This window comes from Struthio camelus, chromosome 18, assembly GCF_040807025.1.
Source record: "Struthio camelus isolate bStrCam1 chromosome 18, bStrCam1.hap1, whole genome shotgun sequence".
Lineage (NCBI taxonomy): Eukaryota > Metazoa > Chordata > Aves > Struthioniformes > Struthionidae > Struthio > Struthio camelus.
The window spans coordinates 5,255,316-5,269,245 of NC_090959.1; the positions used below are offsets into that span (position 1 = coordinate 5,255,316).

At 41.9% G+C, this 13,930-nt stretch overlaps 1 protein-coding gene across 14 annotated transcripts in view; it reads left to right on the forward strand.

The window, feature by feature from the left end:
• Nucleotides 1-13,930, forward strand: part of PTPRT (protein tyrosine phosphatase receptor type T) — a 469,240-nt gene that overhangs the window by 402,562 nt on the left and 52,748 nt on the right. For 8 of the 14 annotated variants that reach the window (XM_068912399.1, XM_068912396.1, XM_068912402.1 and 5 more), the window contains 3 exons: nucleotides 3,056-3,085; nucleotides 10,438-10,485; nucleotides 12,728-12,876. In XM_068912399.1, coding sequence (XP_068768500.1) covers nucleotides 3,056-3,085; nucleotides 10,438-10,485; nucleotides 12,728-12,876 — 227 coding nt within the window. The remainder of the gene's footprint in view (nucleotides 1-3,055; nucleotides 3,086-10,437; nucleotides 10,486-12,727; nucleotides 12,877-13,930) is intronic. The other 6 variants (XM_068912406.1, XM_068912401.1, XM_068912403.1 and 3 more) reach the window with 1 other exon arrangement.

Sequence of the window (13,930 nt, forward strand, 5' to 3'; positions counted from 1 at the left end):
GCTCATATTTCCATAGATTATATTCAAAATCTCTTGCAAATTTCTGGGGACTGCCAACTGTTTTGCAGGGTTCAGTCAGTTGTATGAGGTTAAATTAAGCCAGCTGGAATTTTTATGCAGTTGCAAAATTGAGTGTGATTTTTGTGTTGTGTTATCTAAAAAGTTTTAGTTGAACCCTGGAGGTCACCTGAAGCCTTCCAGCATGTTTGTGTTTGGGTATATGTGTACATCTACGTTAAAAAAAAATGTGTGTATGTGTACAATAAATTCCTGCTTTAAGTATGACTAAGTGTCATACGGTATTTAAAATCAAAGCAGTTAACACAATTTGTTTTCCCGGTTTTGGAGCCCCACTAGCTATATGAGTTACATATTTACAGCTCCAATATCAGCATCTGGATATGGACACACAAATAGCTGCGAAGTAATTTAGCCTGTTAATTTGCAGCGTGTGAGCTGGTGATCAGTGCCCACTTGGGTGCAATTTCCCACATAGCTCAAGGCAGCACAGCCTTCTTTCATTAGTAGTTCTGTACCTTGAAATACCTCATATTTATCGTATGAAGGCATTGCTAATGCTCTAAGGAGCTTGTTTGTTTGTCCTTAGTATTGGTTAGATATTTTTGTGTAATAGATAATAAATGACTGTTTAGAAAAAAACACGTTGAAACAAAGGAAAAAAAGGCATTTGTAAACGTTTTTTCTTGAGGAAATACCCTTCGACTTTGCCCCCGAAAAGGACTAGAGTCTGGTCAGTTCTGATCCCGTCTGGACAGTTTTAACTCCTCCGTGATTGTGACTCGCGTTTCCCTGGAGTGAGGAGTGTGACACTTCTCAGCCTGGTGTGCTTGAGAGGACAAAGCCTCTAGTGACCCCTTTAAGTATAGGACTGAATAAATAGGATCAGACAGCCTGTCACGGGTGTACAGTAAATAAGTCTTTTAAACTGCTGTTGGTAGCAAAAAGGGAGATTTGGGGCTATGTAGGGTCTCGGATTAGTTCCATTTATGAAAAGTCAGCTCTTATTCTGGATTAGGATTTAGGTTGTTACCTAAAACTAATTAAGTAAAACCCAACAGCCTCTTAAGCAGAACATACCCGAGCTATAGGATAGAATTACTAGAGAGGTATTTGGATATTCAGTGACCCCTATCGCTTTTGTGTCCTTATTGAAGAAGCACGTTCTCTCTGTTTGATGGGCAGGGTTTGCAGGTTGCCTGGTGGGGCAAGTCATGTTTTCTGTGTTCTGTAACTCTAACCAATTTTAACACTTAGTTTTCAAATACTGCTTAGTAAGCACACGTCTTAGGCAGTATATTTTGGGAGAATTGGAGCCAAAATGGCATGGCCGTTTCGTAAATATGATCCTCCATTTCTTTGCCTTCTTTTATTTTCCATCCTTAGGGAGTTCGTCTTTCCAAACTTTCCTCTGCTGCCCTGAGGGGTAGGCATTTTTTTAATGAGAAGTGAGTGTCTCGTGTGATCACATACGTGCGGTGGCTGAGACATGGGAAAAACAGAAAAATATTACAAGCTGTTCAGCAGAACGATTACAGTCGGCAGTGCTGTGTGAAACTATGCTGGCGTATCCAGGGGGCTTAATGAGATGTTTTCTGGGCGGGTTCAGCTGCATTGGTTCTCATTTTGCACATCCTGGTGATTTTGCCTTTGCTTAGAGGTTCAAAGGAACTCAGAATTTCATAGTGAAGCTCAGGGTCAGTCACTGCATTTCAATTGAGGTATTGCTGTCTCATGCAGAATTTCTGAGTTTCACAGGATCCCACCATTATGCTATAATACTTTGTGGTGTCACGCAAATAGCTTGGGGTAGATCAGGCAGACAGCCTGAATTTCAGGTTTATGGCTAGAGCCACAACCAGACAAAATGCACGTCGTCGCAGCATAGGCATGCTGTGCATTTGTAATCAGCTGTCTTCTCCCAGGAGAAATCTCTTCCTGGGGCAACAGATTAAATATATGAGGAAAGGGGGAAGGAGGTATTTCCGGCACGAGAAGGTAAGACAAGGCAACTGTGCAGATGGCGGTAAGCTCAGTATATCCATGCCAACGAGGGTGGTTGCGCACCCCAAGGGTGCACTGCGTCTGGTTTCCGTGTGTCCTCATGGAAGTTGTGTTCAGAGCAACCATTAAAGTGAACCCCTGTACCCAGCGCCTGCACTTTGTAAGTGCTTCCTGGTATTTGTAGTGTCTTCAGGGCGGATGCAATATCAAAGTTGTATAATAAGTTGACGTTTGTTTTGTTGGTTTTTTTTTCCTTGTCCCAAGACTGTCCCTCCCTTTTGTCGTGCTGTTAACCTTTAGTAACCTGTGTGACGTCTGTAATGCAACGGCCTTTTCAGAGAAGCTTTTTTCCGGTTCTGAAAGGGAAGAAGACATCCCCGCTTAGCTTGTAACGGCTTGCCATGATTCGTTTTGTAGTGCTGCTCTGTATCAAAAAGGTTCTGAAGCCTACTGTGGAAAACTGTAAAAGGAAATGTTTAGTTGCCATGCCACAGGAAGCTGATGCATAGCCAGAGATCAGCTCTAAATACGTAGTGTTGCTGGAATTGTTAAGAAACTATTTGCAGTTTAGAGTTTAATGAGGCTTGGTTTGTCGGTGCACAGTTTGTTCATTGTCTAAATATTCCAAAGTTGCAGCATTTTTCATTGTCACTTTCCTATTTGTTGTTATTTATATTAATAGCTTTTACATAGTGCTTTCCATTCCAAAAATGTGAAAGCACTTTACAAACAAAGGTAAGTCTCACTATCTGTTCTTTCGATGTGGGGCAATTGAGGCAGAAAAAGGGGAAGTGACTTATTCGTAGTGGTGCAACAAGTTCGTAGGAGAAGCGGCAACAGGACCCTATTTCCCATCTCCAGTTCAGTATCCGTTTCTTAAGCACATGCACCTGCTGGAAAAAAGTGTAGGACAAAAATAACTCAGTACAAATGGCAGCACAGGTACTTTACGAGTTCATATAAATCTAATCATGTATTTTTCCTTTTTTTCCTTTTGGACATTTTCTTCATCTGACTGGCTGTCAACGTTTAGAAGAAACGCATATTCCTACTCCTATTACTTGTAAGTACCTAGCTGGAGATGATGTTTCTTGAGCATGCTCACTGTTGTAATTTGTGCTTTCTTGTATGCTTTTCTTTTACCACTCTTTTTTTTAACCTTTTCATGTATCCTTGTCTTTCTAGCAGCTTGCATTTTGTTTTCTCACTTCACATCTGTTTTATTTTCCCTGTTTCACCATTGCATCTACAACTGTGCCTGCAAACAACCTGTGCAAATGGACGTAGATATGCCAGTTAACCTTTACAGTTCTTCACGTGCTAATGGACAAATGCAGAGTGTCCCAATTGCACCATTTTTCATTGTCCACCATATGTAGCCAGATTGCAGGGAAATTCACACCTAAAAGCTGTTGTCAGGAATTTCTCAGCCTCGACTATAAGCTTTTTTAAAAACATAAGGTTTCTGAATAGGCTTGTTCTTTTTGATAGCCAGCAACTAGGAGTCAACATTTTCTCAGCGAGTGATTCTGTTCCTAGAGCTGCATGATCTGGAGTCTCAGATTACACCCCTGATGTTCAGTTGCCTCAGATTTTCAGATGTAAATCACCTTTCCAGTCCTAATGACAGTGCTGCATAATTTGGGCAGTTGTTAAGGCATGTGAAAATGCTTTACATATAATACCTTCAGAGCCAGCTGTTACCTAACGATTGAGGGGCTGGAAAGAAATCAGGGCCAGGCTGTTTCTGCCGTGATCATAGTTGTCAGAGGATCAGGAGGAGAGGAGAACTGGAGCAATCGTGTGAAGAAGGAGTCCTGGAGAGTTGGGTTGGATGCCTTTGCTGCCATCAGACAGCGAGGAGGGATGAAGAAGGCAGCTGCTACTTTTGGGAGGAGCAGGTCCGTATCACATACCTAAGCCTTTCCCTCAAAAGCATCAACCTGCCTGACTTTCCAGGCCTCTGGCATAGACAAAGTTGTCCGAATGACCGTGTCTGTCCTACTGATCCTTGGAGTCTGTCAACCCTGGCAATCTCCTTTGCCTGTTCCCACATGTATCTGTGTCGGGACCTCATGGCTTTGTCCTGTGGCACGTCTGTAAGGTGTTCAGCCGGTCAGAGCAAGAAGCGCATTGACCTTCAGCCTTCTTTTCTATATGAGTTGGTTTAACTCTGAAGAATAGAGTGAAAGAGTTAAGTATTAGACTCCTTATGTACCTGTTGGAGTGATTTTACTTCTTGAGGTGAGAGATCAGAAAATAATTGAAAGAGGAGCCGCTTCCATTTGTTAACTGTGTAGAGACCCTAAATGGGCAGCGTTTGAAACCCGCGCTAATGAGGCATGACTCTGCTCAGTTACATAACAGTAAATGCAGAGTAACTCCCTTTTCTCTAGATGCCACACCAATTCTCCAAGAACAGAATTTGTCCGTTAAAATTCAGAATGATTTCAATAAAAGTTAAATTGGGGGACAGTTTTAGCATATAGGTGCTACTAGCTAGTTGCTTGTCATGCTAATGCCTTTCCTCTTCTGCATGTTTCTTTCAAATGTCTGCACTGCTACTCTGTTTTTGTTTCCTTGTGACCAGTGAGCGCTGTTGCCTATAAAATTCAGTCCCCAGTCTTCCATTACCATTTTGTCTTCTTCCTGCAGGCAGTGTGTGGTCAGACTGTTCCCTGCTTTATTATATTTTGAGTTCTATGTATTTATGAACCATGAATCAAATTCTGAGCCCTGTCTGACCCCTTTTTACAACTGAGCCACAGCGTTGCTTTAAGTAGGCAGCTGAGGATTACTCTGCTACAGAGAAAGTAAGGACATCATCAAGCCATCTCTTTGCTATCTTGCAGTGGCTTCGATGGATCACATATGTTAGAACTTTTTTTCAGGGATCAGGAGTGTGACTCAAGAAAAGTGAAGAAATAAGCCTCTGGAGATCACCCGAGCGTAAGGTTGCACGGAGTTTTGGCAGCTGCGGAAGCCAGTAGTGATGGGCTGTAAAGATTTAATAAGGTGGATGTTTATTAGGCAGTATGTCACAGTGGAGGGAAGTCAGAGGTGCCTCCAGGCAAGCTTAGATGTTCGTAACACCTGCTGAAGGACTGGATGGAGATAGGAGCTCCAGCTGCCAAAAATATATAATTGCATTTCCCCAACACAGCACTCGAAGCTTTCTGTGGCGAGATCATTAGTAGTTCTGTGCTCATGGCATTCCAGGTATCCCACCTCGCGTGAGCTCTACTAGCTGGGACATCACTACAGTAGAGGCAGTGCCTAAGTAGTCATCACACGATACTTCCAGTGGCATCAAGCTGTACGTATCAGCGTTTGATTTCTGATCAAAGTCTGGCCTGATCCCTGATCTGGCAAAACCAACGACTCATTTTTTCCTGAACAACAATCAGGGTATGAAGGACACTGGTGAAAGAAGAAAGCAGGAGGATCCGCTAAGGAGCATATGGTTAAGTTTTATTTAGTTTCACGTTCCACATGAAATGGGATTTTTTATTGTGATTGCAGATGAAAATCTTAAATTGCTAAGGATTGCTATCTTAGGCAAAGCTGATAGAAATTGCCAGAGCCTCTTATGAACAGAAAGAGGTTTGATTTAAGTTTATTTGAAGTGTCGTGAAAATAAGAGCAGCAATATGTATATAGAGAGATTTTTTTAATAGAATTGATTTCCATGCTATGACCTCATATGAATGTTTTAGTCCTGAAGCAAATTTGAATTGAATGAGTTATCAGTGTTGAAAAGCAGGTTCTCAAATAGATCTGCTGGCAGACCTTTAAATACAGCCATATGGACTACATTGCTTTATGTTTAGTTTCAATTTCTGGACTTCAAAGTTGTGCTTCTTGGAGTAATTCTCTTCTGCTTTCGGATAATTCTTCTTAACCCTTTTGCACCTGCTTTGTTGCCATTTTTTCTTGTTAGGGACCAAAATCTCTTGCATTCTGTTGCTCTCTAGGACTGTAAAATCTGATTCTGTAAGATGATAGAGTACCTGTAACTTCAGAGAAGCCAGTCAGAAATATTCATTCATTTCTGAGAGAAGCTCCTCTTCATGCTACTTTGTGCTTATTGAGTAAATAGCTATGGGATTTTTGCATGGCAGCACTTCATAAAAAGCTGCCTACAACGTATGGGAAGGGATATTACTGCGGCTGAAAGAGAAGGCTGTAAAGATCTTTAGCACAGATTAAGTGGAAATACAAACCCGGGAGCCCTCTTTTCCTGACTTGGTCAGCATGCAAGACTGGCATCATTCTGTGCACCTCAATATATATACCCATTGTTAAAAGTTAGTTGCAGGCACTTTGAGATCCTTGGAGAGAACTTGCTCTGCCAGTGCAGGGTATGTTAGTTAAATCCTCCTCGCTTTGTGATGGGAAGAGAAAGACGGAGAGTTATGAGCTGCAGTCCTGATGCACTGATTACATCACTGTCATCAGGATGATGCTGGAAACCGTTCAAAGGATTTGCTCTGTATTTATGCTTATAACAAATTTTACCTGAGATTTCTACAGAATTGCTAGTTCTTTCACGCTGCCCATTAGTTTAACACATTGTAAGATACAGTTCAAAGTTGTGCTGTTGAAATTATAGGCCATAACATTGCAGCGAATGTAGTATGGCCTGGCAATGCCTGAGTGTTTTTCTTGTTTTGCCTGGGTGAAACTGTAAAACATAGACAGCATTATATCTACTTTAAAGTAGGTTTTACATTTAATGACAGACACCTCATTTACAACATATTTTTAGTATTTTTCCTTGCAGGGCCCTTATCAATGTTATATTATTTCCTCACAAGGGTAAGGAATGGAAAAGTTGACATTGCTTTCTTTTCTGTGTTTTTTTCTTTCTTTCTTTCTGCTGATCATACATACTGTATTACAGAATGACATTTGATCAAGAGTGATATCAGACCAGAGGAAAAATCCTTCTGGCGGTAGATGGACTCATGTATGTGTTACAAGCACTTAGTTTAATGTTTAATGTTGTTTATGAGAAAAGGACTCTCAGTGACGGTTGCTTTCCGTTATCCCTGATCTGGCAAGAGTGCTGAGGGCCCCGTTGCAATGTATGAAGCTCCCACTGTAACTTCATACAAATTGTAACTGTTGCAGAAGTTTGAGCCAGGAGTTTCTCTTGGTGGGAGAGATTCTATCAAAGGCATTAGGCTAAATTTATACCTGCGTTTTTTTGAAATAACAGAATATATGTACTGAATTTATTTCTAACTTCTGCGGGGGCATTTGAAAAGAAATAAACCATTGATTTCATTTACAAGTGTAATTCTGCATAAACACATGCATGCATAAATATCTCCATATATTCCCGTGGAAGGTGGGATCTGCCTGTGCAGGTCAGCTTGTTAAATCAAACTTTTCAGAAGAAACTGATTTTTCATTAGCTGCTGAAGCACAGAATAATGAATCAGCAGTTACGCCAGTCTAATGAAGGCCAAAAAAAAAAAAAAAAAAAACAGATCCAGGCAGTATGTGAGCTTTTATTTAGAACATATCTTTGTGGTAACTGTTAGCCTAAATTTTGAAGAAGGATGTGCTTGGTGAATCTGTTTAAACAAATATATTCTTCTCCTATTTGACTCTTACGTGCACCTGACTTTCCCAGAGTTGGTACCGTTGTGGGTAAACGTCCTCCACAAATACAGGGATTAATTTGCCCAAGGAAGCATTTTCAAGTCCTATCACACACTCGCAGACCCTGTAAAAAACGTTCCTGCAATAACCCACACTGAGTTTGGCTTCACTGTGGCAGACACGAAAAAGGTACAGGCACAGCTATCTCGGCACTTACCGATAAGCAGAGGGTTTGCTCTATAACGGTGGGGAGAAGCAGTAACCTGCAGATGTGCTTAGGCCAGAGGATGTCCCTCAGCCCCACTGGTGTTAGATGAGGAGACACGAGGACTGCGGTTCCCAGCATGAGCGGGGCAGCGCAGGGTGCAGGAGCGGGGAGGAGGTCCCTGTTGCCACCGCCGTGCTGCCCCTTTCACCTGCTCCAGTCCTGTCATTCTGTGTTTGAAGGCCTCCAGTGATAGATTTCACAGCCTGCCTACACAGTCTGTGTGAGTGAAGGGCAGTCTTTACTGCATGAAGTTTTTCCAAAGTCTGAAGTGAGCGACCCTTCCTGTAGCTTAGCCCCCATCACTCTTTCCCCAGCCGCTGTGGACCGGGAGAGCACCTTCCCTGTGGTCGTGGTACCCTTTCAGGTATTTGAAGACTTTTCAGCTCTATTTGATCTTCCTACATCTAGATTAAAGCTCTGTTCTTCCTTTGGCCTTTCCTTGTAGATTTACCTGTGTTGTTGGTCTCCATTTGACTATCTCCCTTTGGTACGCATGCTATTTGAGGTGCAGTGTTGCAGAAGTGGGCACAGTACTACAGCAGAGGCTTTAGCAGTCCTGAATTAGAGCAAAAGGATTACTCTGCATCTTGCAGATCATGGTGCCACGTGTAGGGGCTACCTTTTATTACACCAACATGAAACTCTTCATGCAAGTGGAGCTTGTGATCTAGTATAGAGATAGCAGAGGAGAATCCTCCTTGGTAGAAGCACTATTTAACCAGTGCGCCCCGTTGTGCGTTTGCATGGCCTTCCTTGAATTTGTGAAGATTTCACAATAAATGGTGTACATCCTCCTGGCAGGATACTATGCACAAATATCTAGTAGGAATCGGATTTTGTAGCCTTCTTAAACTGCTTATTGGAAATCATAGCACTAAGCAATTTCTGTCTGTAGGAGGAAATTTCATGTTTAACTTACGTGATCTATACCTAATGTCTAAATTACCTGTGCATGCAAATCTACATTATAGTATATATAATCCGTCCTTGCGAGATATCTAAAATTAAATCTGTCAGCATACAAGAGCTCTTTTGGAGTGGCACTTAGAGATTTAACATTCATGCATGTAGAATTGATACAAAAAATCAGAAAAATGTTTGAAGCTGCTTTTAAAACATAATTCCTGAAGTTTATCCAAACCTCTACCAAACTGGAATCTGATCCTGCAAACACTTAAAAATAAAAATATTACTTGAACTTTCTGATTTATAGCTGTAGTAGCAAATGTCCTCTAGTTGATACAGTCCTTGACTGTTACGCTGGAAATCCTGCAATTTCTGTTAAATGTTTCAGCATTTTACATTTATTCTCTTTTAGGAAGAGAGGTTCCAAAAACAACTAAATCAAATCTCCATGATTTTTTCAAAATTCACACTTAGCTTAGGTTCTCTATTAATAGTTCTTGTCTTTGCTTTAGTTCAGTCAGCTTCAGCTCCCTGATCATACAGCTAGTTTCATTTTTTTATTCCACTTTGAGCACCTTTCTGTCTCATCGCTCCTGTGTGTACAGTGCCAATATGCATCTTCTCTTCACTTATGAACCTTCTTCATTGAATTGAAAAGGGCAACCCAGTAAACTCCATCCATGGATTGCTACCGTCTTTTTGGCGCATTTCCCTTACACTTAAATGTAAAACAGCCATTAATTTCACCTTATTGACATTTTGACGTTTCAGTCTCTTCATCGTGTGTTAATTGTAACCGCCACTGCTTCCAAGTGTCTGCCTGGTCCTGTATTTCTTCCCTTTTTTGACTGCATAATGCATGAGACAGAAAGTGTCTTCTCCATGCCCGGTGACAGCCTCTGCCGGGCGTGCGTTCCCGACAGCCGGCAGTCAGCCCGTGATTGACACTAATGCAGCGACTGCTGTTGCGGCAGTTGTGTTTGGGGGAAGCTGGTCAGTGAGGAGAGCGGGAGCCGTGTCCCTGATGCAGCTTGTCAGTGATGCATGGAGATCTCTTGAAGTGTCCTATTTTTGGAACCAGCCTTCTCAGATAAATGCTTTTCCAATTCCAAAGACATTTTGACGTGCTGGCAAATAAACCTCTACCTAGCTGTGGGTTTAAGCTATATCCTTAACATTCTAGAAAGTGCTAGACATTTGATTTTATAATCCTTTCTGTGAATTATAATGATGGCAAGGACCAAATAGGCTTAGTCCTGTGCTGCCACTCCATGCAGACGCGTAACTGTGGCAGAAAAGGCACATTTAGAAACCGTGAGCCCCTTGATGTGTCTGGCAAGCTTAGCTCGGAAATCCTCAAAAGAGAGCTGTCTTCCTCTAAATTTAGATGAAGAATTTTTATGTTCTTGGGTGTGAACGGGAGGAAGGTGGAAGTGGATAACGCACTGTTGAAGGAAAGTCATAGTGCTGGCAGATGCAGAGCAACTTTCCACATGGCTTCTTTGGGGTGCTTGAGCCTGACCCTCGCGAGCTTGGGCAGCCGGTGGCGAGAGGCGGCTGGGTTGTGTGTGCTACTGCTCTGATGCGAGTTAGATTGAGAACTTTAAACTCATGTCACCTTTTCTTTTTAGGCATTCAAGCCAATGTTTTAGGGGCCTCTCTGTCTTCTACAGGACCAGGTAGAACTGCTTTGCACAGGGCTTTTTTTTGTAAGCAGGCCTTTGGGGAGTAGTGGGCTTGGGTTTGGGGGGATTTTTTTCTGCCTAGAACATGCAGAACATGTTACTGCTCATTCACTGAAAGGGAAAATGAGTTTGTCAGTTCCAGTTCTTTGTAGCTTTTTGGCATTTCTGAAAAGGTACTGGGCATTGGAACTTGAAGGTAATTATTGCCACAAATAATTTAATCTGGTTTTACTAAGGAGGTCACTCTTTTTGACTCACTATTTTTAAACATCAGTAGTGGTAACCTGTAGTGGCTCACCCCAGCAGTCCGGAGTGCTTGTTATTAAGGATTTCTGCATTTTGGATTAGTGTTTCCCACTGAGAAATTTTAATTCCTGTTGCCAAAGAAGCCACATAGCCATGTATGATTAGCAAATATAAAGGATTAAAGTAAGTGCAGACCAGAGTTAATACACTCTAAGACTTTTGTTGTTACCTCAGGTACCACAGCACGCAAAGTAGTGGGCTCGCATGGCTGTATCCCATGGTTAATAAACCCAACTGTGCTAGCATTGCTGTCTGTTGAAAGGAAAGCTTTTAACATTGTTAGATGCCAGCTTTTTGCTTCATCATGCGAGTCCTGTTCCACCGTTTGCATCTTTATCTGCAGAAGTAGGTACATCATGGAGATTTTGTGAGGGCTGAATATGCAAACGGCACTCTGTAATTGTGCAGCCGATTTGAATAGCTGTGGGTTTGAATTCAAACCGCTAAAGGCTGAACCTTAACTGGTTGAGCAGATGAGATGGATGCATTTGTTCAGAAGTTTGCAGCAGACAGTGGAATTTCTCCATAAACCTGTGCTATCCTGGTCTGGATCATGCAGCTTGCCTTAAATAGTAGTTTCTCATAGGTACAGACACAGGTTTTGGTTCTCTTTGACCCTTCCTTGCAAACGAATGCAGCTGGCCCATCACAAAGGATTGGGGCTCAGCTGCGTGCTTGAACTTGCTTGTAAATGCCATTCAGGCATCTGCTGTGAGCAAATAAAGCTTGTTGAATGATGTTGCAAGGAATATCCTTTTAAGAATCTAATGAAGTTTAAAAGATGGGTAGTACTTACCATAAGAATGGCATTTTAGTGAAGAAAAACCTCTTTGCAAAATGATTTAGTTGTTAGGATTTTTTTTTTCTTTGAGTTACGGGGAAAAAAGAGAACTAAAGCTCCTACTTACAGTAATCTGTTTTTCTCCCTTTTATTTTGTTTTATTTTCTTATCTGTGGAAGCCATGTAAGCAAAGTTCTTTGCTGGTGCTAGGGATTTGTGTGATATTTTTTCAAGGTGTGGGTTGGAGAATGTCACACATTCATTTTTAAACAGTTTTGCTCCCTGATATGAATGAAGCACAGGGCAGTCAAATGTCAATGGAAGCTTAGCAGCTCACTTTCTCTGCTTTTCTCCATTTTCTTCTTATTAGCTGTGTTTGCAAAAGAGGAGCCTCTTATATTCTTGGCTTTGTTACTGTTTTCAGAGCTGGCAGCGTTTGCTGCTCTTGCCAATGTTTTTTGATGTCTCCTCAGAATAAGAAAAGACCCATTCTCCCAAAACAGGCGTATCTGGACATAGTCAATTTTGAAATGGCTTCAACCTTTAACTTGCCCTGCTCCTCCCTGACTGTAGTTCTTAATGCAGTTTGGGTGTCTGGGAAAACCTAGTGCAGGCTGCTGTCCTCATTCCTCTGGTGGGGGACAGGACAAAAGTCTTGCTCCAAGACTCCAGTTCCAGCATCAGGTTGCACACTGCACTGGAGCATTGAGCGGAAATCTCAGACGGAGTGTAAGTGTCCCCGTGGGACGGGTGCCGGCAACCCGTTTGCCTCCTAATGAGCAGCTCTAATCACTGTCCTCATCCAGTGCCCTCTGGGCATCCAAGAGTGGCTTCCAGAGATGTCCCCATGTTGCCCTCTCCGAGGACGTTGTAGCGCGCCTGCTGCTGGGGTGATGCAGGTTTGTGTGAGATACGTTGCTGGGAGGGACAGCTAAGTGCAGTGTCACAGGCTTCCACCACTATGTTCCTAGCACTCCACAACAATTAGATTGTAGAGCTGTGGGTTTTCCTCTCGTGCTATTTGCCACATGCCCTGCATGTCAGTTCAAGTGGGATAATTGTGATTTTTTTTTTTATATTTACTTTTTTGTTTTGTTGTTACCGAGGGAAACTGACCTTGCTTTCTCCCCTCTTCAAAATGCCCTAAAGGAAGCTAGCCAAGAAGCAGAAGGAGACTCAGACCAGCACGCAGAGGGAGATGGGTCCTGTGGCTACTTCAGACAAGACCTCTACTAAACTCAGTGCTGTTCACAATGAAGAAGCTTTTTCTTCCAGCTGCCAAGATGTTAATGGATTCAGTAAGTTTGACTTGCTTGCAATGGATATGTCCCCATTAAGGAGGTTCAGATTCTTAAAAGCACCAATTCTATAGGCACAGTATTGAAGACAGAATGATAGAGTTTGTTGCAGAAGCTCACTGCAACAGAAGCTCACTAGAAATCCATCTGCAAGTTCTCTGACGCTACCCCTATTTTAACTGCCAGATAGGTGCAGAGCATTCCTGCTGATTCTAAATGTACTGACAATAATTTATAAAGTCTATTTTAGTAATTATATCAGACAATCAGAAAGGCACACATTTATTTGTTCCTCAAAGTCAAATCCAGTCACTTAGCCGACTTCTAGGATGAAACAACATTTTCTATACGAAATTGTTATGAAAGAAAGCATGGTCTCATGGTTAGAGAACTGAAAAGGAAATAAGAAAGCACAGCGTTTCTTCTTCTGTGTCATCAGTTTATTCTTCACAGGTGTTCAGTAAAAGTAATCCTAGGTAATGTTTACAAACCCCTCAGACCTCTGTAGATGGAAGAGTATTGGAGGCAAAGCAGCACAAAGATATACTCTAGTCATGCTAGTCCCAGACTGAGAGCATGGTGGATTGCATGGTGAATTTGTAAACTTCTTCATATTAAATAAATTTCGACTTAGACATCATGGTAATGTCACTCCTTCTTTTGACACTTAGCCTGTTAGTATGAAGAGAGACTGGGTCTGAAATGCAAATACGTGCCAAAACTGTCTTGTCATTCTTAAACATCATAGCGAAGTGTTTTTCCCCTAAATGCTAATGAAGAAGTGCTTGTGATAGAATTTTTTTTTCTTTTTTTTTTTTTTTTTAATCATTGAAACCTTTGTTTGTAATCTCAGATGGAGCAGGACAGGCTGAGTGAGTTCCTCTTATACCTCTGTCTGTAGGGCACACCAAATTCCATCTGCATAGATTGCTGCTGTCACTCTGTGTAGCATACCTGTAAGATGGATAAATAGGTGTTTGGGACCTTCAAGGCTAGCAGTGAACACTTGTCTCTGATATTAAATTGACTTGAGTCAAGATGTAATTTTCGCAGA